The sequence below is a fragment of the Urocitellus parryii genome, chromosome 1 (assembly GCF_045843805.1).
Source record: "Urocitellus parryii isolate mUroPar1 chromosome 1, mUroPar1.hap1, whole genome shotgun sequence".
Taxonomy (NCBI): Eukaryota; Metazoa; Chordata; class Mammalia; order Rodentia; family Sciuridae; genus Urocitellus; species Urocitellus parryii.
In genome coordinates this window covers 107338765-107364170 of record NC_135531.1, presented here as the reverse complement: position 1 = coordinate 107364170, position 25406 = coordinate 107338765, and the positions used below count along the sequence as shown (strand labels likewise).

General features: G+C 33.5%; 1 protein-coding gene and 1 pseudogene across 2 annotated transcripts in view; both read left to right on the top strand.

The window, feature by feature from the left end:
- Slc12a2 (solute carrier family 12 member 2) overlaps positions 1 to 25406 on the top strand; it is a 91552-nt gene that overhangs the window by 14220 nt on the left and 51926 nt on the right. For both annotated transcript variants that reach the window (XM_077801159.1, XM_077801157.1), the window contains exons 2-6: positions 10653 to 10772; positions 11487 to 11562; positions 11865 to 11960; positions 21954 to 22093; positions 24910 to 25020. In XM_077801159.1, coding sequence (XP_077657285.1) covers positions 10653 to 10772; positions 11487 to 11562; positions 11865 to 11960; positions 21954 to 22093; positions 24910 to 25020 — 543 coding nt within the window. The remainder of the gene's footprint in view (positions 1 to 10652; positions 10773 to 11486; positions 11563 to 11864; positions 11961 to 21953; positions 22094 to 24909; positions 25021 to 25406) is intronic.
- LOC144255992 (large ribosomal subunit protein eL30 pseudogene) lies at positions 5803 to 6131 on the top strand (annotated as a pseudogene).

The window sequence follows — 25406 nt, the reverse complement described above, 5'->3', positions numbered from 1 at the left end:
TACCAATAAGTTTTTAAAAACTACATGAAAAAGAACTATATATGCCATGAAGGTGAAAAAAGGACACTGATAAGAAACTGTGTAGGGTGATATAAGAAGGAGGAGGCCACATTTACACCAAGACTGAAGGATGAGGAGAAGTCAGCAGTCTTCAAAGTGCATTACAAAGGGGATAGCAAGCCAAAAGTTTTTTCAGGAGAAAAACACCAGTATTTCAGAAAAAAAGCAAAACTATATCAAATTGAACACTGTAATTAGAACTCATTGATTTTCCAAATTAAAGGATGAGTTTGAGGGTGCATAATAAGTTTCAAGAAAAATTAATAGAAATAGGAAAGTGATCTATGGTTGGAAAAACAGGGACTTTATATCTGGAAGAAGCAGACTCGTATTTTTTCTTTTATATAATCCTGTCAAGTCTTAATTATTTACGATAACAAAACACTAACAAATCCAAAGATTCCTATCTGGATAATTTTATTTTTCAAGTTTTCCTAAAAGAGGCATGAGTGTGTGGTTGGGCCCAAGGTTTCAGAGATTGCAATGGGGAGCCTGATGACTTGAAACATTGACTTGAGGTGCTAATGAAGATTTTTCATTGGAAAAAGACAATTCTAGGTAACAGAAATTGAATGATTTGTATATTTTAACTACCATCTTTATTACAATAGCTTCCAAATAAACTTCCAAAGATAATAACACATATAACTCCATTTCATATTTAAACATTGTATATCTTTTCAGGTAGATTTCTACATTTCTCCTCCATAGGTGATATAGTACAGCTGTCCGCTACCAGTGTCTGGGAAAGAATTTCATAGACTACACTGTGTACCATATCCTGGTGAACATTTCTAAAAAGCACAAAAAGTTAAAAGCAAACAAAAAAACTTACTGTGGGGCCATCCAGTGGAGGATTTCTGCTGTCCTTTTTATGAGGACCATACTAGAAGCCCTGACTTTCTATAGAACAAAAGAATGAGAGAAAGATGAAGCAAGTAGAAGAACAAAAATATTTGGAGAATTGGGAAGTTTGAGCAGGATAGTTTTCCGAGTTGCCTGTCTTTGGTTCCCATGTCCAAATTAGATACCTAAAGTAATTTACCATGACTCCCTGTAATATGTGGAATTCTTTCCTATTTAAAAGATTATCTTCTCTGCCATGTTAATATAAGCTTTTTGATTTGGGCAAGTTAACCTCTCAAAAGGCTGTTCCCTCATTTGTGAATGGGGATAATATCATTTCTGTCTCTTAAGATATGTCAGTTCAGGGAAATAGGACACATAGCACTTAGGGATGTGTCTGACACATAGTAGGCATTCAGAAAATGGTGGCTGTCATTAAAGTAAGCCAGCCAGATTATGAGAGTCTCATCTGCTAAGAATTCTTAGATCACAGGTAATCACCTAGGTTATGAAAACTATATTTTATAAGAAACTTGTTTTTAGGCTATTTCTTTGTATTTTGCAGTATTATTTAACACACACAAAAAGCTGGTATATATCTCAGTAAATACAATTTTTTTTTCCCAGTTGGATTCTATGCCAGGATTCACCCTAAGACAAATATGAGAAGCTGAGCTATTCTCCACCCTACAAATTCTTATCTAGAATTGGAAACTTTAATAGGGAAAATTTTATTCCTATTCCTGTTATATTATTCCAAATATTTGTTTGTTTATAGGAAATATTAAAGGAATATTTCAGAAACATGAAAACAATATTTAAGAAGTCAGCTTGTTATGCTACTCAAATATTTTCATCTCATTTTCTTTAGCATACATTATAATTTTGGATATAATTTAAAACTCAGCTCCTGGAACAATTATTGTTTTGGTTTTATCTATGTGTGATCTCCTTTAATGTTGGACTTGTGACTTTTTGGGTGGTTTTTATTTACCAGAAATTTTTAACATTTAAATAATATAGACTGCCAGAATAACTTGAAGTTGGTTAATCTGAATCCAGGTAAACAGTTTTCTGTCTTTAAAATTTCTATATTCTGTGCCATAACTACTACCCTGTACATAGCACTATCATCTGAAGAAGTAATTTATTAAATGAATAAAAGCTTTATAGTGATGTATCTCCCTTCCCTCCATTCTGTCTCTCTTCATGTTTCTTTTCTGGCCCATTAGGCTATTAAGGTTTGGTTTACAATATAAAAAGGTGCATCAGTTGTGTTTGGGGAAGAATTTTTATTTCATAGATCAAAATATGAGAAAGTCTTTTTAATTTTTAATTTATAATTCTTCAGTCTTCATTTTGCAGGGTAAATGATATATTTGACACATTTTGCGACAGTGCATACCAGTGCACATAACTGTTTTATTGTAAAACAAAAACTCATATTCGGCTTTCTTCATCTGTAATAAGTATCCTTGCTTTCCCTTCCTCACTCTTGGTACCAAGGATTGAGCCCAGGGGTGCTTAACCACTGAGCCACATCCCTAGCCTTTTCTTTCATTTTTCTTTTTTATTTTGAGACAGGGTCTGGCTAAGTTGCTGAGGCTGGCTTTGAACTCACGATCCTCCTGCCTCAGCCTACCAAGCTGCTGTGATTATAGGTGTGAGCCACATGCCTGGCAGTATTCTTGCTTTTTTTGATAAGTGAATGCCTTATATGGTTTCTTTATTAATCATGTAAGTCAGCATGATTTAAGAATCATTTTCCAGAAATGATGCTAAAAGCATATTTTGCTCCTCTTAAATGAATGGACATTTACATAAAAGCAGATTTGCACCTGGTTCATAAAACATGGTCAAAACTTTATACTATGTGAAGACTGACCACAGGTTATATCACAGGATCCCCTGTTTCTCAGGTTCACAACTATTGAACCCTGAGCCAATCACACCTATTCATTTGCCACCACTTTACAACCTTAGCTTTAAAATTTTTATTGGTAAGAAAATGTTCAATTAAAAAAAGTAGTATAATAATATACATATAATAGTATATACAGTATGATATTGAGCTGAATAATTATGTATTTTTGTATACATTTTTTATAAATACATCTTAATATATGCATAGAATGAAGCCTGATAGGAAATAAACCAATATGTGATTTTAAGTTGGGGGGGAAAAAAAAACCTTTACACTGTGTATTTCAGATACTTGTTTGAGGGTATTAAAGTAAGAGGATCCCAGTTGCAATAGTAGTTAAGGGCGTGTTCTTGGTCATCCCATACTGTGATGGGTCAGAGCTTCTGAACAGGTGGAACAGGTACAGAATTGACTAGGCACTGAATGCATATGCAGTCTCAGGAATATGCTGCCCTTGCTCTTATAGAATCTACTGATAGAAAAATCTTGATCTTACCAAAGAGTGTCCAGGAATTAAAAAGTAAGGCCACAATAGAGTAAAAGTTTCCCATTAATTATTTTGAATATGTGTGTCAATGTCTCATTCCAAATTTGGGATTGGCACTTAAATTGAAGTCTTATAATCTAGTTGTATCAGTTAACTTAATAGCCAAGAGCTAGCAGTCTCAACTGCTTTAGATGGCTGTTTTATTACTAACTGATCTTTATTTAGAGAACCTTAAGGTCCCAAAGGGAATAATATTGGTGAGCGGGGATTATTTCCATTTTACAGAAGAGGAACTGCTTCTCAGAGTGGGATCGTAACTTGAAAAGTAAAGTGGGTGTTATTGTTATTTTATTATCATCATTACTTTGAGATGGTCTTGATTTATTACTCAGGCTGTACTTGAACTCCTGGGATCTAGTGATCTTCCTGCCTCAGATTCTTGAGCAGCTGGTTCTGTAGGTACATGCTACCACACCAAGCTGAAGTAGTTTTCATGCAGCATTTGACTGGATTGAACATCAAATTCAATAGAGGCTGCTTTATACAATGAAAAATGTCCCGATTTATGGTAGAACATTTGTCTTTTATGTCTAGACTCTACTGAAAAAATAGCAACTCTTAAGAGGGCTGAAATGTGTCTAACATGGTACTTGATAAAATTAGTTAATAAATATTTACTTAATGGGCTAGGGTTGTGGCTCAGCAGTAGAGTGCTAGCACGTGCTAGGCTCTGGGTTCAACCTCAGCACCACATAAAAATAAGTAAATAAAATAAAATAAAAAGGTATGGTGTCCATCTACAACTAAAAAATAAAAAATAAAAAAAAACCTTTTGCTTAATGAATGAACAGTGATTCTATCTATGCCCAGAAACTGCTTTTGCAAATGCAGCATCTTCAAATAATAGAACAGAGTTAGAAGTTACTTTAGACTTTTTTATGTATTATATATGATTGAAGGGCTTTGGAACATTTTCCTGTTTAAAGACATGATATTTGGGCATCCTTTAGTCTCCCTGGACAAAACATTGTGTCAACCTAGAAAAACCTAAAGAGAAATTTTAGTACAACTTTGTTCACTTGTGTTTTAAAATCCCAATAAAATAACAAAACATACCCCCCTTCCAAATTAAAAGAAATAAACCATTAGTAGGCTGTTGTTTTGCCTATTATGCCTGAAATCACTGAGCAAAGACACTTTTACCAAGCCTTTACTGGTTTAACTATAAAAGAAGAATAAGTTTGTATTAAAAGTGGTAGATGGTAATACATTGCCAGAAATGTGTTTTTTTGGTATGTTCACTGTACTGGGAAGTTTGATTGTCTAAATAATCTCAATTTTTCTTCACACAGTGAAAAATACTTTTTATCAGCCTACTGTGGAAAAAAACACAAGATCCAAAATCATTCTGGCACAGTCACTTTTCTGGGTATTACCATCCTTATCCAGTGACAACATAAGGAATAGCTATGCCACATTGTATGTTATATTGTACACTTGATGTGAAAACCAAAGAAAAAGGAAGAACTATAATACATTAATATCATGTATATTTAAAAATGTGAAGTGCATTGATATGCATATTTTTGCACTAATAAGGATACACATTGAAGACAGTCCTACATTCTGTTACAGAAAGTTAAAGCCATGTTAAGGTTTTTTTTTTATTATAATTTTTTTAAAAAATAAAGAATACTTTTTCCCTCAAAGCTTGATTTTGTAATTGTTTTTAGAAGTAAAGCTGGTTACATAAGAATTTGCTCCAAAATACCAAATAAAATTTTAGTATTAGGTAAGAATGAATAACTTGATATTTTAAGAATTGTTTCATTGAGCTGGGCATGGTGGCACCCTGTAATCCCAGCAACTTGGGAGGCTGGGCAGGATTGCAAATTCAAGGTCAGTCTTGTCAATTTAGCAAGAACCTAAGCAACTTGGTGAGACCGTGTTTCTAAAATAAAAAACCAAAAAGGACTGGGGATGTAGATCAGTGGTAAAGCACCTCTGAATTCAATCCCCAGTACCAAAAAAAAAAAAAAAAAAAAAAAAAAAATTGTTTTTAAGCTAATAAGCCAAGTATTTCATGAGCAGTGTTTTAGCTCTAGCAGAATTAAAATATGACCTTTAATATGTAAAATATAAATCAGTAAATTGAAAAAGTTAAGTTTTAGATATTGGAAATTGAGAAAAAAAGGACACCTGAATGTCGGAATAAATCTAAAATATATTTACATCCTAAAACATTATAAAGGATTTAAGTCTTCCTGTCTTTTTGGTCAAGTATGTTTTGGTTTGACAGTTTGCACTGAAACCTTTCAGGATCTAAAAATTATATCCAAAAAAGAAACTCTTTTCACTTAGAAGAAAGTCACTATTATAGTACGTTGGCTATTTCTTTTTCTCATTTGGTAAGGATTAGAATAGTAAGCAGAGTGGATGGTTGGTTTTTCTTTGTTGGAAGCCATCCCAAATTTAAGGCAGGAAGATGATGACTGCAAAAAAGACTAAGTGTCTAGAGTGGATCAGCTTTAGGCTTCAACTTGTTATGAAAAGTGGAAAGTATGTGCTGGAGTACAGGCAGACACTGAAGATGATTAGAGGGGCAAAATGAAATTGCTCACCCTGATGACTGCTCAGCTTTGAGAAAATATGAAATAGAATAGCCATGTTGCACAGACTGGTATCTGACATTGGTGGCAGTAATATTGAATTGGCATGTGTCAGATACCAAAGACTCTGCACTTTGGCTATCATTAAACCCAGATGATTCTGATATTATCAAGAAGCATGCCAGAACAGACTGGTGACAGGTAAACCATGCAAGACTTTTTTTTTTTTTCAAAAAACATGTCCAAATTTATTAAAAAGGTGCATATAAATGGAGTCCAAATCTTAGAGGATATCAGAAAGGGAATTTTCATATCCTTATACTACCTTGCTGATCAAGTTAGCGTACATTTTCATCTTCCTAATTTGCCTTAATCTTCAAATAAATAAATAAATATAACACTTGCCAGATCCAGTTTAAAAAAATTTGTAAATGTTGAAACATCAAAGTACTATCATAAGTATTTACACAGAGTTGAAATTTAGAGGGGAAGTCTGATCTGGAAATGAATTTGATCCATCATTGTGACTTGTCACACATAGATGGTATTTAAGGTATGCGTCTAGTGAGGTAACCATAGGAAGAAAATATAGCATAAGAAAAGGATACAGGTTTAGGACTAAACATTGAAAAAAGACTCAGTATGTAATCATAAGCAACTGGGAAAGAGTGATATTTCATAAAAGATACACTGGACTGTAGTATAAAATACAGCTAGAGGAATCCAGCAAGACAGAGCCTAAAAAATGTATATGGGGGGGCTGGGCTTGTAGCTCAGTGGTGGAGTGCTTGTCTAGCACTGGGTTTGATTCTCATTTCTATACATAAAAATAAAGTAATTTTTAAAAAAATGTATATTAGATTTGGCAGCAGAGAAGTTACTGGATGTCTTAATAAAAAAACTTCTGATATGGTAGTGGGGCAAAACCAGGTTGACCTGCATTTAATGTAAGATTGTGCTGTACTATTTAGTGACTTTGGCTGGGGGCATGAAGCAATAAAAAGTTGACCATGATCAAAGGAGAAAGAATAATTAAGTTGAGGTTGTGCTTTGAATATGCAAGGGAGAGATGATATCATCCGCAGTATAAAAACTCTTCCTTTTCTTTACCCCTTTATAGAGAAATAATGACCATGGAAACCAGAATTCTCTTCCTTCTTATATTTTGCATAATACTGAAAAATGTTGCATCTCTCTGTAAGTTTCTCTCAATTTTGTTTCCATAGTTTTACCCACTGGCTGTTTATCCCTGGCCCCTCTCTTAAGTTCCTTTCATGAATTTTTCAACTACTTTATAGAGTCTTTAATTGTCTTCTTGCTCCTGAAATATTCCTTTCAGGATGACATAATTTACAAGTATCTTTATTTCTTCTATAAAAAAATCTTTCTAAATACTGAAGGTCTACTTTACCTGGGTCTTCCATATTTTCTTGCTCTCCCTCTTTTCCAGTTCTGTTGTCATCCCCACCCTCAGTTCCAACTTCGTAGACTCAAAATCCCTGGGTACTTTTTGGAAGTTACTTTCCTGAATAATGCTAAGTTAATTTGGTCCACTTCTTTTTTTTTTTTTTTTGTACCAGGGATTGAGTCCAGGGGCGCTTAACCACTGAGCCACATTGCCAGCCCATTTTTATATTTTATTTGGAGACAGAGTCTCGCTGATTTGTTGAGACTGGTTTCAAACTTAAGATTTTCTTGCCTCAGCCTCCCAAGCTGTTGGTATTACAGGCATGCACCACCATACCCAAGATGGTCTATTTCATGTAAATGGAGTTATCCATAAAATCATATGTATTAGTGTAGAAAACAGTTTAAAACATAAACCCATCATTTCTATGTAAATGGCAGGTGAATTGAAGATTTTTATTTATGTACTTCTGTATTAGCCTAATTTATAGTTCATATGTGAATATTCGACAATATTTGGTATATTTGACTTTTTTCTTATATAATGAAATTTTTATATAGTTTCTTTTTTGGGTGGGAGTGAATATATTGGATAATTTCTTTATTTTTCTGAAGCTAATGTATTTAAAGAAACAGCTGGAGATATATCATGCACTTCTGTGATAGAATGGCTTGCCCAGCATGTATGAGGCCTTGGATTCTATCCCCAGCACCAACAAAATACATGAGAAACAACAACAAAAAGATTAATATTGGTATTCATTTTGGTTTCCTGGTATTTCAGGAAATTAATTATGACCTCACTTTCATTATATTTAAGTTTGCTAATTGAACAACAAATAGCATACTTAATTGATTTTAACTTTTGAATTATATTTTAGAGATTAATAGAGCTAACAGAAGATGATTAGATTTTTTTCATTTTGTGTGGTTGCATCTTCATTTTAATATACTATTTCATATACTCTGGAAAATCTGTTTCTGAACATAATTGTTTATAGTATGTTAAACTATCAGAATTGCTAGATCTTCAATTTTGAAGTGGAATGCTGATAAACACCCACAGCAGAAATTGTAGGATGCCTGCATACTTTTGCATTGCTAAAAAGACACCCACATTGATACTTAGCCTTGGAAACAGCAGCCCATAAGGTTACACACATCTTTAATTTTCTTTTAATAGAGTTGGAAAGAGGTATTTTTTCTACGCATATTATAGATATTATATTTACTTGTAACACTTGGAAGTTATATAATATTTTAAAGTCTTCTTTCATAAACTAATTAAAGAGAACTCTACATCCTAGAGTAAAAACTAGGAAACTTTTGTCTAAAGTTAATTGATTAACAGGCAGACTTTTTCCGTCCTGACTGTATTAGGAATCATTTGTACTATTTGGGATCATTATTGACTATTTATGGTCTGGAACACATTTTACAATCTAAGTAAAGCCAAAGTAGGGTTGTTCTTGTGATTGAGCTATACAAACCTATGATCAATATTTTTTTTTTTTGTTTTTACATATACATATTTCTTTTTTCCTTTTTTTTTCCCTTCCTTCCTTCCTTCCTTCCTTCCTTCCTTCCTTCCTTCCTTCCTCCCTCCCTCCCTCCCTCCCTCCCGCACTGGTGATTGAACTCAGGGGTACTTGACCACTGAGCCACATTCCCAGCCCTATTTTGTATTTTATTTAGAGACAGTCTCTAAGTGAGTTGCTTAGTGCCTCACTTTTGCTGAGGCTGGCTTTGAACTCCCTTGCGATCCTGCTTCCTCAGCCTCTCAAGCCGCTGGGTTTACAGGCATGCACCACCTGGCTACATATACATACTTCTAAAAGTTTAATGATTAGTGGTTACCATGTTCATAGGATATTCTACGCAGGGCAAGGAATAGCAATAGGCAACCTAAAGACAAAGGGAAGTTTATAAAGATTTTGGTCTAAGGTAATTTTGGTCTATGGTAATACAGAACTTGCTATAGTTCATTTCTTTTAAATAATTATATTCAGAATTCATTCAGGGATTGGTTTTAAAAATTTGATTGACTCTTTTATATTTAAAGAAAGCCCAAAGTATAGTTGTATTTTGTTCCTTTCTGTTGAGAATGTGGATAGAGTACGAATCATGAGAATAATATCTGGAACATGATTCTAGATCTGGAACATCTTCTGTTTTCCAAGCCATCTTTCTAATCCCTTTGTATTTTGCTTTGGAAAGTTGTTATATTTCTTTCGTGTACTGAGAACTACCTAGAGAGAAAGAGAAAAGGTATGGGGACAAAAACTAGGAATTACAGAATTAGACCTGAAACTTTACCTATTGGTTGGGAAAATGTATTGTTTCAACCAGTTCATGTCTCAAACTAAAAGCAATTAACAAAGGAAAACAACAAGATATGAATGAATGTTGAGAATCCTACTGTCATGGACTATGCTAGGTGATGAAGAAATTTAAATTGTTGATGTTGAACTTTGTATGTAAGAAGGGTGACAACTAGGTAATATGAATTGTGGCTTGAGATACAAAGTTTGAATTGATTGACCTAGGAAGCTTGTACTTTGCAGACAGTATTCACTAAGTACTGTAAAATTTAGAATTATTAAAATTGGTTTACCATAATGGTGAGACTAAAATTTTTCTTTGAGTTTATTGCTTTACATTTTTCTCAGGTGAAGTATCAGAAATCTTTATGTATTTATCAGTTTTTTTTAGTACCATAACAAAATGCCTAGAACAGCTTACTTAGGAAGAAAAGAAGTTTCTTTATCTCACAGTTAATAATTCTTTTTTTCTCCCACTTTTTTTTTTATTGGTATATCATGGTTGTACCTAATGATGGGATTTGTTGTTATGTATTTGTACATGCACACAATACAACAATATAATCGGGCCAGTATCACTCCCTAGCACTACTTCTTTTCTCCCAACCTCTCACCCCTTGGCCCCTTTCCTCTCCTGATCTCCCTTTAATTTTTAGAATACCCCTCCCCCTCATTTTTTTCCTTTTTCCTCTCCAGCTTCCGCATATGAGAGAAAGCATAGAACAACTCTTTGCCTTCTGAGTTAGACTTATTCCACTTAACATGATAGTCTCTAGCTCCATCCATTTTGCGGCAAATGCTAAATTTCATTTTTCTTTATGGCTGAATAAAATTCATGCACATGTACCACATTTCTTTATCCATTCATCTTTTGATGGACACCTAGGTGGGTTCCATAATTTGGCTATTGTAAATTATGCTGCTGTAAACATGGGTATGCATGTATCACTCAGAGTTAATAATTCATAAGTATAATGTACATTTCTTTTTATGACTAGGAACCTTTTGAGGATGGCTTTGCAAATGGGGAAGAAAGTACACCAACCAGAGATGCTGTGGTCACATACACTGCAGAAAGTAAAGGAGTCGTGAAGTTTGGTTGGATCAAGGGTGTTTTAGTATGTATTAATAGACTTAATTTGAGAGTACAGCATTTCTGTTGATTATAAAAGCTACCTAATATTGTCATCAATTCTCAAGAGAATTCTTTTTTCTGTTTTAACTGTATCTGAGTCTATAGAAGACCAATTAATGTGCTTCCTTTCTTTTGGATATTCAATAGAGGAGACAGGGTATTTATTAATTTAACCAAATTTTTCTTGATAAATTGGGGAAGCTTTCAGAAGTAATTTATTTTAAACAGGAAAGAAACACCTAAGGTATGGTAGGATTATTAAACTTTAAATTTTTAAAAAACATGAACAATTGATATGTTGAAAAATATGTAATGGTTTAATTTGCTAACTACTCAAATAAGGATGTTGTAAAAGAACAAGCAAAATTTAAACTCATGATAAAAAGGGCATGTGAATTATTTTTAAGTGCTGGAGTCTTACAATATTTTTTGTACCTTTTTTGTGTTGCTTCTCCTACTTCTGATGTCTGTGATTGAGCACATTTATTTATACACATGTATTTATGTTACATTATATTTAGCTTAACAGTAAGCTTTCACATTAAGCTCTTTTAAAAAGGAGGAGTTAGATTTAAAAACTATACAACTTCTGTAGTTTCCAGGGTATGTTCTTCTACTTTGGGCCAGTTTAGTATTTATTACTATATATGTTTGATTACTTTCTTCATCTGTGATGTGGTCTCTTTTTTCCTCCCAGGTACGTTGTATGTTGAACATTTGGGGTGTGATGCTCTTTATTAGGTTGTCATGGATTGTAGGTCAAGCTGGAATAGGTAAGTGAACTTCCTTACTAATTGATTTGAACATAATAAATAAAATAGCATGTGCCTTTGAGCTCTCAATCTCATAAAACTCAGGCAAGGGAGTCCTTCTGAGCAATATTTTCTTTTATTATCAAGATTCTTAAATTAATTTACTTTTTTCACAATTCTGATTTGGTTTTTTTAAAAAAATAGGATTAAAAGTAGCTAATTTTAACTTGTAAATTCAAAGTATTCAGACCAACCAGTTCTAGATAATGGCAAGTTTAAATAAGAATATATATATTCTCAATTTCTTTCCTTTCTCCCTAAAGGTCTGTCAGTCCTAGTAATAACAATGGCCACTATTGTGACAACAATCACAGGATTGTCTACATCAGCAATAGCTACTAATGGATTTGTAAGAGGAGGTAAATTCAGTTTTTTTCACTTCATTATATTATAATTATTAAATAAACTGATATTTAAATCTTGTTTTTAATTATTTTTTGCCTTAATAGAATATACCAAGTGTATATAGGCAAGGAAGTTGCTACCAAGCACTTCCAAACTATTATGTTGAGTGTAAGGTTTTATATTGACTCATATTAATATAATCCATGTATGTTTTAAAACATCTAAAATGTTAAGTCTGTCTGGTGGCAAGAATAGAGGTTCTAACTAGTCTTTTTTTTTTTTTAAACTGGGCTGTACCTTGTTACTTCCTCGTAAGCTTTATCCCTTGTATCAGTCACATGTATCCTGGCATTTGATCTACATTGTACAAGTATAACTTCATTTTCCCACTCATTAAAGGAAACTGAAGTAGAGTAATTTCCCCATGTTCTAACAGCTTATGAGAGTTGTACCTGGGACTCTGAATTTATACCTTCAAGTCTAGCTGTCTTCTCTGAACACCCTGAGGCCTCTTTCATGGAGTCCACAGGATGCGCCTTATGAGATTTTTGCCTTCCCCAGAGAAAGCACTTAAGAAAACAAGAGCATGACCTTGAGACCCCTGAGAAAATAAAATAATTCAATTTTCCAAATCAAAACTTTTCATCCAGTTGGAGTGAGGAGAATCCTGGAGAAAGAGCAAAGAATGTCAACTAGCACTTGTGAAGTCACCATAGCAAATCGACCTAGAATAGCATTCACCTATTCCATCTAACTTATTTATTTTGAATGTACCTATTTGACATTATGTGAATAAAATTTCTGCTTTAGTTGTGTCAGGTTTTCTGTGAGGGAGACAGAGAGCCACACTGAGCTTTTAATTTTCACCAATATCTTTATCCTTCTTAGACACCAAAGGATTCAAATCAATAAGCCCTGGGAAACTGGTAGCTTGTATCAATATGATTATCAGTATACTGAGTAAGCATCATTGTTTACTGAAATTTTATATTTGTATTAGTCTTTGAACTTTATTAGAGTATAAAATATGGATATGTCTGACAAAGTTAATCAGACAACACTGAAATGCTTCATTTCTATCCGACATTGGGAATAATTAACAGGAGACAAGGGTACGGTGTTGGGTATTTGCAGGGGATCAGCAAGTCATCAAAGAATTTCTCCTTACCCTCTAACCTCAACATCTAGATTGTGAGTCTCTATGAGAATGGGGCATGAAACCACAGGCAGCATGAACCCTAGACCATTTTACATTTGAATCTGAATCTTGGAAAGTATAGATTTTCCTGGATTATGCCCAAAAAGCCATTTCATTTTTCTTTAGTAGTAGTACTTCATATAGTAGTACTTCATATATATATATATATGTGTGTGTAATATATATATATGATTATCTATCTAGTCACAAATCTGTCTACCTTGGGGACTGTATCCAATATTCTCTTGTCTTAGATGCCAGGGAAAAGTGTGAAAACTTGGAACCTATGAAGCTCTGTTCCAACAAATTCACATGTTTTGTAATTTTGCTAATGTCTCCTCAAAATGATAAGTTAAAGAGGAAGAACCTTTAGGGAGAAAGACCATTATATCATAAAATTTGGGATTCTTCTGTTACCAGATACTTAGATAAATAAGAATTTAGCACATTTGCTGAAATATTCCTAAAGAAGATAAAAGAGAAAGTTGTTGATTGAAGAAAGGACCAAATACTATGACACATTAGAAGGCATTTATTTTTCACTTTGTGTTAGTGACTTTGGACACCTGACTGATTTTTACAAAATAGAAATGAGCTGCTTCCTCTGTAGTATTTCCTCAAGATTCTTGTGAATTTAAGACCCTCTGTTTCTGACTCAGGGACTTGTAGATCTCCAATAAAGTATCTTTGTATCATGAAAAAAAATATTCTCCACATGGGAGACAGTAGACACAGATATAAAACCAAGGTGATCTATACCCCATATGCATGATTGGAAATACTATGTATGTAGTATCATACGTTTTATCCTCAAAGTACATAATTTTTAGCTCTCTCCATTAAAATGACCTGTAATAAATGACTAACCCGGTAGCAGCAAGTACCCATGTCGTGAATTTCCACTGAAAAGAATGAAGCATGACTAATTTCAGATCTGGACAGGAAACATAGTGCATAGTCATTTTTCATTTCCAAAAGTAAGGAAGATAACAGAAGCTACTAGTTATAGCAAAAGTACCCAGGAACCAACTTAAGGAACCAACTTAAGAGCCTAACACTGGCTGAAGTTTGGATAATTTGAACAATAATAATGATAATAATCGATTTGGATAAAAGCACAATATATGATAAAAATCCATAAGTTCACAGTAAAACATTACAAAAAAACTCATGTCTAATCTTTGGGAAATGGTAGGGAACCAACCTGAAATTTGAGAAAGTTAAACAATCTAGTGTTGGATCAAACTTTACTGGATGAAAGATTTCTTACCAAAATATAAACCAACCAAGAAATTGATAAGAAATTTGTTCATTAGATAATTATTCTACAATAACAAGTGAAGAATGGAAGAGAATTAGAATATTTTAACTCTGTAAACTCTTTACTTGTTAAGAGTACCTGTTAAGTATTATTTTCTAACAAATTGAATCTGAATTACAGGATAACTCCAAGAGCATTTAGTACAATACTTAGGAGAGTTAAATGACAGTACAGGAAGATGATAACAGGTCTAGACTGGGAATCTGTGGAAAAAGGAATGCTTTTTGTTCAACAGAATTTCAAGGAACCAAAAAATTGAAGGTGTTAAGGTGTAAAACTGAAGAGACTCTAAGTTCTCTTGGCCATTAACCATAAACAGTGCTTTAGGGTATTATCAAGAGTACCTAGAATTGATCTTCTACAGCTATGATTTGACTGCCTACTTTGTAAGGGCTACTAAGAGAGGAGGATGGTAGAGCTGGAACTATCCAGAAAAATCAAAGTGTCAAGAAAAAAATGGAGGAATGCTATAGGAATAGATATCTGGGGACCCATCTGAGCTTTTCTGTAAATTTTAAGTTGATTGAAAAGGAAATGTTATACCTAAAATATTATTCCAAGATTGGAGAACACTATTACTCTTAAATTTGAAGAATCCCCCTTTAAACTTGATAACTTACTTTTTTAAAAAAAATTTATATAAAGAAACTATTTTGAGGCAGTGCTTAACAATTTGTTTTACTTATCTTGATTGAAAAGGTGAGTGACTCACCCAGGACGGAGATTCAACCAAGAGATGTATTGGGGAAGAAAAGGAGAGGCAGAGAGGAGAGAGGAAGAGAGCAGAGAAAAAGAGAAAGATAGTAGAGAAAGAAGAGGAAGAGGGCAGAGCTTAAGCTTGCAAGCTTTGGCTTAAGAAGTTTTGCGTGTATGTCCCGGATGCTGATTGGCAGGGTGACTCAGGAACGGCTAGTGGACAGGCAAGCGGACACTATGTCCAGTGGGGATTGGTCGAGAAAACTTTTGAATTTAGCGCTCTTTGGCTTGGCGCCCTTCTCAGAGGAGGGGGAGGGATAAGAGATTCTGTGATGTTCTTGCCAGATGGAAACTTAACTTTAGCTTCAGCAGGGAGTCTCCCACATACCCAACCTTGATTCTTAACTGAATTACAACATCTATTTGTATTTTATTAATAGTGAATGTTTTGTACTTGTTGTAAAAGGAATGTTTCTAACTTTGTGGAAGTATGTGAAGTCTTTACTTTTCCTAGAGTTGTATACTTTTTGCCCTAGGAGAGATTTTATGTTTTTGGTGTATTTTAACTTTAGCTTAAACTACATTTTAGAGTTTAAACAGACATCTAGAAAAGTTGTAGTTTTGTTTCTCTAGTATGAATTTACTGCCAACTTGCAAACAAATATAATGATGTTCAATTAATAAGGAAACATGGTTTCTGGAAAAGCAAAAATTTAGGAAATAAAAAATACTTAGTTTTATGCTGATTAGATTATAAAGGAGATTTGGAGTACTATTTAAAGCCACTGGCAGTAGGTTAGAAAATCACCCCTTAGGTTTTCTGCCTCCTCCAGGAAAAGAAGAATAGTGCCAGTTAACTAATGAAGTTTGCCTTCATCTCTGGCATAATTCCTGCCTGAAAGATACATTCTTACGTTTAAAATTATTTCAGTTTGCTGGGTGTCTAGAGCTTTCTCTTGTTCTGTAAATCACATCAATGTTCTTGAAAGCTTGTGTTTTACAAAATTTGCATGAATCCTGTTACAGTTCTATAATTAGATGGTGTTGGCTTTACTCATATCACAAACCAACACTCTCTCATCTTCAACTAATGTACATATAGACTCACTTAGAGGCTAGCCTCAGGGATCTGAACAAGTATAAGATGTATAAATTCTGGTTTTTGAGTTATACTATATTAATGAATGAAAGAATTAGTAATAGAAGGAAAAGATTTCTCAACCACTTTATTTTGGTACACTTAACTAACTTATTTAACAATAGGTCATTGCCATTTCAATTAAAAACCCAAGTTACATCAAATTTCAGTCATGTAGTTCTAAAAATTCACAATAAATATGAACCTGCCTAGTCCATGATTAAGGTGAATTTTACTGAGTATTTTGTGATAGACACTGGGTTTATAACAGTGTAAGTCAAATAAGATCCAGTTTTCTTGGAGCTTATGTTCTGATAATAATAGTACTGTTATTTTTTCAGACCTAGCTGCTAGGATCATACCATGGTTTTGACATATAGTAACTTGTCTAATGCAGTGTTGCATTGATAAATGTTATCACATATATGGATAATGAGAGCATAAATGAATTAGGTACATCCCTTTTTTCCCAGTAAAATGAAATGTTATGCAGATTCTGCTTGTGAATCCTTCTTAAATGTCTACATCGTTTTCCTTTCTTTAAAATTAACTGAAGACCTCTGAATTTTTGTTCCAAATATTGGAAGAGAGGAAAAATACTTTCCACATTTTCACAAAGAGTGCTTACTATATTGGTAAAAACAGGTTATCACTGAATATTAACTCATTTCTAGCGTTCCCAAGCAAGAAGCTCTGTTATAATTCAACTCCATAGTTCTATTCTTTTTTTTTTTTTTTAAACTTCTTTTCCTTTGTAACTAATTTATTTGAAACTGACTTTTCAGGTAAATGAAATGTTTGAAAAGGCTGCAAAAGGCAGTTCTGCAACAGTTGTTTTATGAGATTTTCTTAGGTTTAAATATAGTATGTTTTTGATTCAGTAAAACACTACTTGTATGTTACAAGTAACTCACATATAAATCTGGTGAGTGAATAATTTTATATATATAAATATATTTTTTAATTTTATTTTTTACACGAATGGAGTACAACCATTCATGCGATCATACCTGTACATAGGGTAATAATGTTCATCTCATTCTGCCAACTTCCCCTCTCACATATACCCCACCTCCCCTCTGCTCAATCCAAAGTTCCTCCATTCTTCCCTTTCCCCCCAAGCCCCCATTATTGGTCAGCATCCACTTATCAGAGAAAACATTCAGTCGCTGGTTTTTGGGGATTGGCTTACTCTGCTTAGCATGATATTCTCAAACTGTGTCCATTTACTTTTAAATGCCATAATTCTATTCTTCAAGGCTGAATAATCTTCCATTGTGTATATATTCCACCATTTCTTTATCCATTCATCTATTGAAGGGTATCGAGGTTGGTTCCACAGTTTAGCTATTTTGAATTGAGCTTCTATAAACATTGAGGTGGCTGCATCACTCACTGTAGTATGCTGATTTTAAGTCCTGTGGGTATAGATCAATGAGTGTGATAGCTGGATCAAATGGTGGTTCCATTCCAAGTTATCCAAGGAATCTCCATAGTGCTTTCCGGATTGGCTGCACCAATCTCTAGTTTCACCAACAATGTATGAGTGTGCTTTTTCCTTCACATCCTTCCCAACACTTATTGTTGTTTGTATTCTTAATAGCTGCCATTTTGACTGGAGTGAGATTAAATCTTAGAGTAGTTTTGATTTGCATTTCTCTAATAGCAAGAGATGTTGAATATATTTTATATATCTGTTGATCAATTGTGTATCTTCTGTGAAGTGTCTGCTCATTTCCTTAGCCCATTTATTGATTGGGTTATTTGGTTTTTTGGTGTTAAGTTTTTTGAGTTCTTTATATATATATATATATATATAATATCCTGGAGATTAGTGCTCTATCTGATGTGCGTGTGGCAAAAATTTTCTCCCATTCTTTTGGCTCTCTCTTCAGGTTATTGGTTTTTTTCTTTAGCTGAGAAGAAGCTTTTTAGTTTGAATTCATCCCATTTATTGCTTCTTGATTTTATTTCTTGTGCTTTAAGAATCTTTTTAAAGAAGTTAGGTCCTAAGCCAACATGATGAAGATTTTGGCCTGCTTTTTCTTCTATTAGGTGCAATGTTTCTGGTCTAATTCATAGGTCCTGGATCCACTTTGAGTTTTGGGCAAAGTGAAAGATAGGGGTTTAGCTTCATTTTGTTGCATATGGATTTCCAATTTTCCCAGCACCATTGTTGAAGAGGCTATCTTTTTTCCAATGTATGTTTTTGGCACCTTTATCTAGTATGAGATAACTATTTATGGGGTTTGTCTCTGTGTTCTCTGTTCTGAACCATTGGTCTACATGCCATTTTGGGGCCAATACCATGCTGTTTTTGTTACTATAGCTCTGTAGTATAGTTAAGATCTGGCATTGTGATGCCTCCTGCTTCACTCTTATTAAAGATTGCTTTGGCAATTCTCCTTCTTATTTTTCCAAATGAATTTCATGATTGCTTTTTCTATTTCTTTTCTTTCTTTTTTTTTTTGGTAGCAGATTTTAAACCCAGGGGCACTTAATCACTGAGCCACATCCACTGTACTTTTTGGTGTTTTGGTGTTTTATTTAGAGACAGGGTCTCACTGAGTTACTCAGGGCCTCACTAAGTTGCTGAGGCTGGCTTTGAACTCATGATCCTCCTGCCTCAGCTGCCTGAGCCTCTGGGATTAGAGGCATGCACCACCATGCCTGGCAAGTGAATAATTTTTGACATGGGCATTTTCTTAAATAATTAATAATATTTTAACTTGGTTTCAAAATGTAATTGTATTTATGGTTGATTTGAGATTTAGAAAGACTACAAATCTGCAAATCCACATGGAATAATAAGAGAACCCAGTATGGTTTTATCACTACATGTCATTTCTGGCATCTTACTTTTTTTTTTTCTTTCTTCCTTTCCTTTCTTTCTGTACTTAACCATTGAACCACATCACTAGTTCCTTTTTATATTTCACTAGGAGACAGGGGCTCACTAAGATGCGTAGGGCCTTGCTAAATTGCTGAAGCTGGTCTTGAACTCAAGATTCTCGTGCCTCAGTCTCCTGTGTTGCATAGATTGCAGACGTGCGCCATAGTGCCTGGCAAAAGAATACATTCCCTGTACTCAGTAATTGGGGTAGTTTATGGCTGGATTATGAGCCTCCATGAGGATTTTTCCCTGATATTGACTTCTGTGTTTGCTTGAACAATAGATTATTTTTTGAAAGAAAGTAGTTAATTTTTGTTTTGATGCCTTTTAATTGAGCATAGTTTTTTTTTTGTTTTTGTTTTTTACTGTACTCTTGAGCATTTTCCATTACAGACTGAGTTTCAAGATTTTATTATACATTTTGTATTGGGTAAACACCCAAAGATAGAAAGATCTGAGTTTAAGTACATTTGTAGATTTGCACGACCTTGACCAAATTATTTAATTTTCTAAGCCTTATTTCTCATAGATAAAATGAAGATTAAAATAGTATGTTGCTAGAATGGGTAATTCTAGTAGAAGGAAGGAAGCAGTTTTTTTTTTTTTTTTTTTAGTTTTTTTTAGTTTTTTTCTCAGCCCATATTAGGACTGACTTTTTTTTTTTTAAAGAGAGAGAGAGAATTTTTTAATATTTATTTTTTAGTTTTCGGCGGACACAACATCTTTGTTTGTATGTGGTGCTGAGGATTGAATCCAGGCCGCACGCATGCCAGGCGAGCGCACTACCACTTGGGCCACATCCCCAGCCACAGGAAGCAGGTTTTAAGTCACATTACCTCTAGGAAGCAAGAATGGAAATGGGGAGGAATAGGGCATAGAACTTTTGCTTATCATCAGGAGTAAAAATTAAAGATAAATAGATGCTTTTATTTTCTTTATTATCCACTGTCACTTATTAATTTCCTGACAATAGAATATAAATATCTATATTTCTCTCTCTCTCTTCTCTTCTCTTCTCTTCTCTCTCTCTCTCTCTCTCTCTCTCTCTCTCTCTCTCGTAACAAACTGGGTTTTAAGTTTAGGTTTGTGGAAGATTTTTTAAATCATTTGGAATGTCAAAATTGACATTTTATATAATCAATATGCTAGAGCACATAACAAATGGATTCTTATTGGTGATAGTTCTTATTCTAAAGTTTACTTTTTCAACTATGAAAACATATAAATGGTTGTGATTGCAATTAACCTTTCTTTGTGACTTAATTTTATTGTTTATAAAATCAGGATAAATAATAGTTGTCAATTCATTGTTGGTATTAAGAGTAAGTGAAAAAATATTAATTTGGAAAGCATACATGTTTATAGGCTATGACATAGTATATGCCAGGGATTTTTCTTGTAATTAACTTTATGTGATTTAATGTCTTTAGAGATTTTATTAAGATCTTTATTTGACTTACAAAATTATTATTACATAAAAATTTATTGGACTTTTTAGTGTTCAGAAATATTTCTGAGAAATTTTTTTAAGTCGTTTTCATCCCAAATTATGAGACTTATGTTAAATTGTAAGATTGCATTTTTTTTCTTTATGATTTCTGTGATAAATAATTGGTGTTACAGGTATTTCCAAAATGAAATTTGCATGTTTAGTGTTTTATCAAATGGTAGAATTTTGTGTTGTTTCTATTTATCATCTTTATACTGGGTGAATAATAGAAACAAATATTCATCTGTTTTAATAGCATTTCACTAAATGGCCTTAAAAATTAAGCATTTCTTTAGTATACAGAAATATATATATATATATATATTATGTAGCTTCAATATTATTAACACTAATAATTTGGTTATGACATAGAAACCAGATTTAAACTAGAATTTTATAAGTATTAGATTTCAGGAATACATTAGATTGACTTCAAATCAAATAATACTGCTTTAAATTTATTTATTTAGTACCGGGGATTGAACTCTGGGTGGGGGGACTCAACCACTGAGCCACATTCCCGGCCCTATTTTGTATTTTATTTAGAGATAGGGTCTCACTGAGTTGCTTAGCACCTCGCTGTTGCTTAGGCTGGCTTTAAACTCGTGATCCTGCTGCCTTAGTTTCCCAGGCCACTGGGATCACAGTCGTGTGCCACTGCACCCAGTAGTATTGCTTATTTTTTTTTCACATCTTCATACTTATTTTTTAAGTTAGAAAAATACTTGCTTTGTGATAATGTCATGTAGTATCTTGTTTATTCTGCCTTTTAGGCAGGATTTACTAGAGTACAAATTACTTCTGTGGGATGCCATTATATGCTTTTCTTTGCAGTTTGTCATGAGAATTGTTTTATTTTTGCCTTGGTATTCATACCACCTGCAAATTGTCATAATAGTTAAGCAATTGAAATCAGGTCAACTGTGAATTTTAAAATTAACATATTACTTGGAAAATCATTGGGAAATGATCGTGATATTTATGAATATGGGGAGGAGGCTGCCCATTTTAATCTAAGCTTGAAAGAGAAAGTGGGGACTTAAAATAGAATGAGCTTATATTTGTGGGAGAATTCCCCTAATTTGGGGGAATTTTTAATGGCGTGCATTGGACTGTGAAGAATTTTTTTTTAATGTTCCTGAACATATACTCACCTTTTCTTAATTTAATTGCTGTGCTTACTGAAGGCATCTGCTTTGTGAATTCTTTATGTATTTAAAAGGCTTGATCGGTATTAAATCCTAACTTTCTTTTTTTCTTTCTTTTCTTTAGGAGGAGCGTATTATTTAATATCAAGAAGTCTAGGGCCAGAGTTCGGTGGTGCAATTGGCCTGATATTCGCTTTTGCCAATGCTGTTGCAGTTGCTATGTATGTGGTTGGATTTGCAGAAACTGTGGTGGAGTTGCTCAAGGTAATTCACCTTTCTTTTGGTCATCCATTTGCCACATGTTTATTGAGTGCTCTGTGCCCTCATCATGTTAGGAGTTAGTAAAGTTGTGATGTGATAACTTAGAAACTTGCCCTTCAAGAAATTTAGTTCGAGAGATAGACAAAGAAGAAAATTATGTTAGAATGCCAGCTGTGGAATACGGTAGGTGGCATTAGCAGCCCAAATTAGGGGCAGAGAGGTGGTGTTTACATGATCCTCTTTGGGAATCGGCGTAGAAGGAATGTTGAGGAAGGTTCTTCAAGTAAGGGAGTTAACATTTGCAGGCAAATAGGAAAGGTATAGTCAGGCATGAGGGAACAGGAAAGAAAAGGAAACAAAGGCCTGGAAAGTGTAGAGTATGTTATGTTAAACAAACTAAATATTTCACTGTGATTGAAACACAGAGTGGCAAGACTTAAGTCTTAAAGCATCAATTCAAGAAAGGTCTTGTTTGTAGTAAAGTGGGCTTTAATATTGGAATTGGGGCCTAGAGAAATATCTGACCATAGTCTGGAAAATGGATTTGAAGGATCACAAGTTGGGATGGAGACCATTTCAAAGTTTATTGTAACTATCCTGGAAGTGGAGATGATGGCTTTTATTACAATAATGACCAGTGGAGTTGGAGAAATGGAGATGATCTTCAGATATTTTAATAAAGTTGAATGAGGACTTCATGATTAATGTAATGTGGGAAATTAAAGAAAGATAAATGAGGATTTCAAGTTTATACACAGATTTATGACTATTGGATTTAGTTGGAAGGTAATGCCATTCACTGTGAGACAGAGAATATAGAACAGCCTAATTCTGGATGTGCTAATTTGAAGAACCAAATAGAGCTGGTATCTAACTATCCAGAAAGAACTATTCAGAAGACATTTAATAGTACTGCTCTTGGATTCAGAAGAGAATTTGTTTGAAAAGTTATGGAGATATGTGCCATTAAAGAAGTGAGAATGAGTAAGATTCCTTCATATTAACTGAAAGTTGTTCATGTTAGGTTGTAGGCATTCTTCTATAGTAGATTATGGCAAATTAGGAAGCATAAACTCTGAAAAAGACTGACGCTATGTTGCTTTGACCTCTGCCTATGTAGGCCAACAAAATGAAGAAAAGGAAGATGTATAAAGTAAGCAAGTGATATAGTCACTGAAGTCCATATTCTTTTAGTTTAGTTTTAGTTTTAATTTTTATTTTAGTATTTGTTCTTATTTTCTGCTCAGTTTAAGATTAAGCTTGTGAACTCATCAGAATATTTAGAGTTTTAAAATGTTTTTGTTTTGTGGAAAGTTAGATCCAGCCAAAATTGAAACAAATACTTAAAATACTTGATTTAATATAAAAAAATATATATGAGAGAGAGAGAGGGAGAATTTTAATATTTATTTTTTAGTTTTCAGCAGACACAACATCTTTTTTTGTATGTGGTGCTGAGGATTGAACCTGGGCCGCACGCATGCCAGGCAAGCGCACTACCGCTTGAGCCGCATCCCCAGCCCAAAAAATATATTGAGCTACAACTTTGGTGTTCTGTTGTACTTATGATCCAGTGAATCTCAATTTAAAAACAGATCCAATAGATATATATTTGCACTCTCATCATTTTTTTCTTCTATAGGTAATCATCAGGTGTGATTATCCAAATGCTATAGGAAATATCAAATGATATAAAACTAAAATTAAAAAATAATATATAGCTAAAAGTTTAGATATAATTTTATTAAATCAAATGGGGTCCTTTAAAAAAGTTGAATTTGTTCCTGTTTTTTTGACACTTACTATGCCTTTGGTTGGCAAAAATGTCTTTGGATCCTGGGATATTTTTCTCCTTAATTTTTTTATTAAGCTCATCTAATTGGAATTCAAAGAAGATTTTTCCCTTGTTGCTTTTATGAAGGAGTTTTTTAAAAAGCTTTAATAAGAAGGCTTTTTTTTAAAAGAAGCAACTGCATAGGAAAATTGTAATCTTTTATAATTTTTCAATCATGCAGTCATTCTAAGTTATCAAAATAAATAGATATTTTAGGTTTTTGAGCCTTTTTTTTTTTTTTTTTTTGGTACCAAGGATTGAACCCAGGGGATCTTTTTTTTTTTATTATTATTTTAGAGAAAGTGAGAGGAGAGAGAGAGAGAGAATTTTTAATATTTATTTATTTTTTTTAGTTCTCGGCGGACACAACATCTTTGTTGGTATGTGGTGCTGAGGATCGAACCTGGGTCGCACGCATGCCAGGCGAGCGCGCTACCCCTTGAGCCACATCCCCAGCCCGGTTTTTGAGCTTTTTATAAATTTATTTGAGCAGTGGTAATTTATACATAGCTACTTACTTAGGTTGATTGAGGTATCATAGCTTTTAGTTTTGATCTACAGGGGAACTTTTATAATATGAATCTTAAATTCTAGTAATTTTTGTTTGTAGAATGGAAATAATATGTGGTTTGACAACTGCATGAAGGAGATTGTTCATGTCTTCCTCACACATCATAAAAGACCATCAAAAACATGAGTTCTCTAGCCAGGTTAATATGAAATATATCTCTGCTCTGTCATTTAAAAAAATCTAATTAGCAGACTAAAGTCATTTTTTTGTTTTTTTTTTGATTATTGAATCTATCAGATATTCAAGTATTAATTTAATCATACATTTGATGTTAAATCATCAGATACTTGAATGACATCTCAATATTAATTCATTCCTTTCCTTAGATTTCCCATCAGTTCATTTAATAAGCATTTATTCAACATCTACATGTAAGGCATTGTTGCTCATTGTATTTATAATTCTCTTTTCTAGGAACATTCTATACTTATGATAGATGAAATCAATGATATCCGAATTATTGGAGCCATTACAGTAGTGATTCTTTTAGGAATCTCAGTAGCTGGAATGGAGTGGGAAGCAAAAGTAAGTCATGTTAGGAGTATCTATATATGTTTAATATGCAAACTTTTAGAGGTTGTCTTTTTTTTGTTTTTGTTTGTTTGTTAATTTCCTTTATGTAGGTGGGGCATATTTGAAGAAAACCAGTCTAGGATTCAGTTAAACACAATACTTTCAACGAGTTTGTTTTTGTTTGTGGTGGTGGAAATTGAATTCAGTGCTTCCTGTATGCAAAGCGTGATGCACTCAACCACTGAGCTACATCCTTAGCCCTTTTTATATTTTATTTCATTTTGTCCTAAGTTTTGAACTTCTCACTTCCTCCCCTATATTTCAGTATTTACATGGAAATATTCAGGTCAATATTAGGTAGTCATAGTTTAATAAATGGTTTTATAATTTATTCAAAG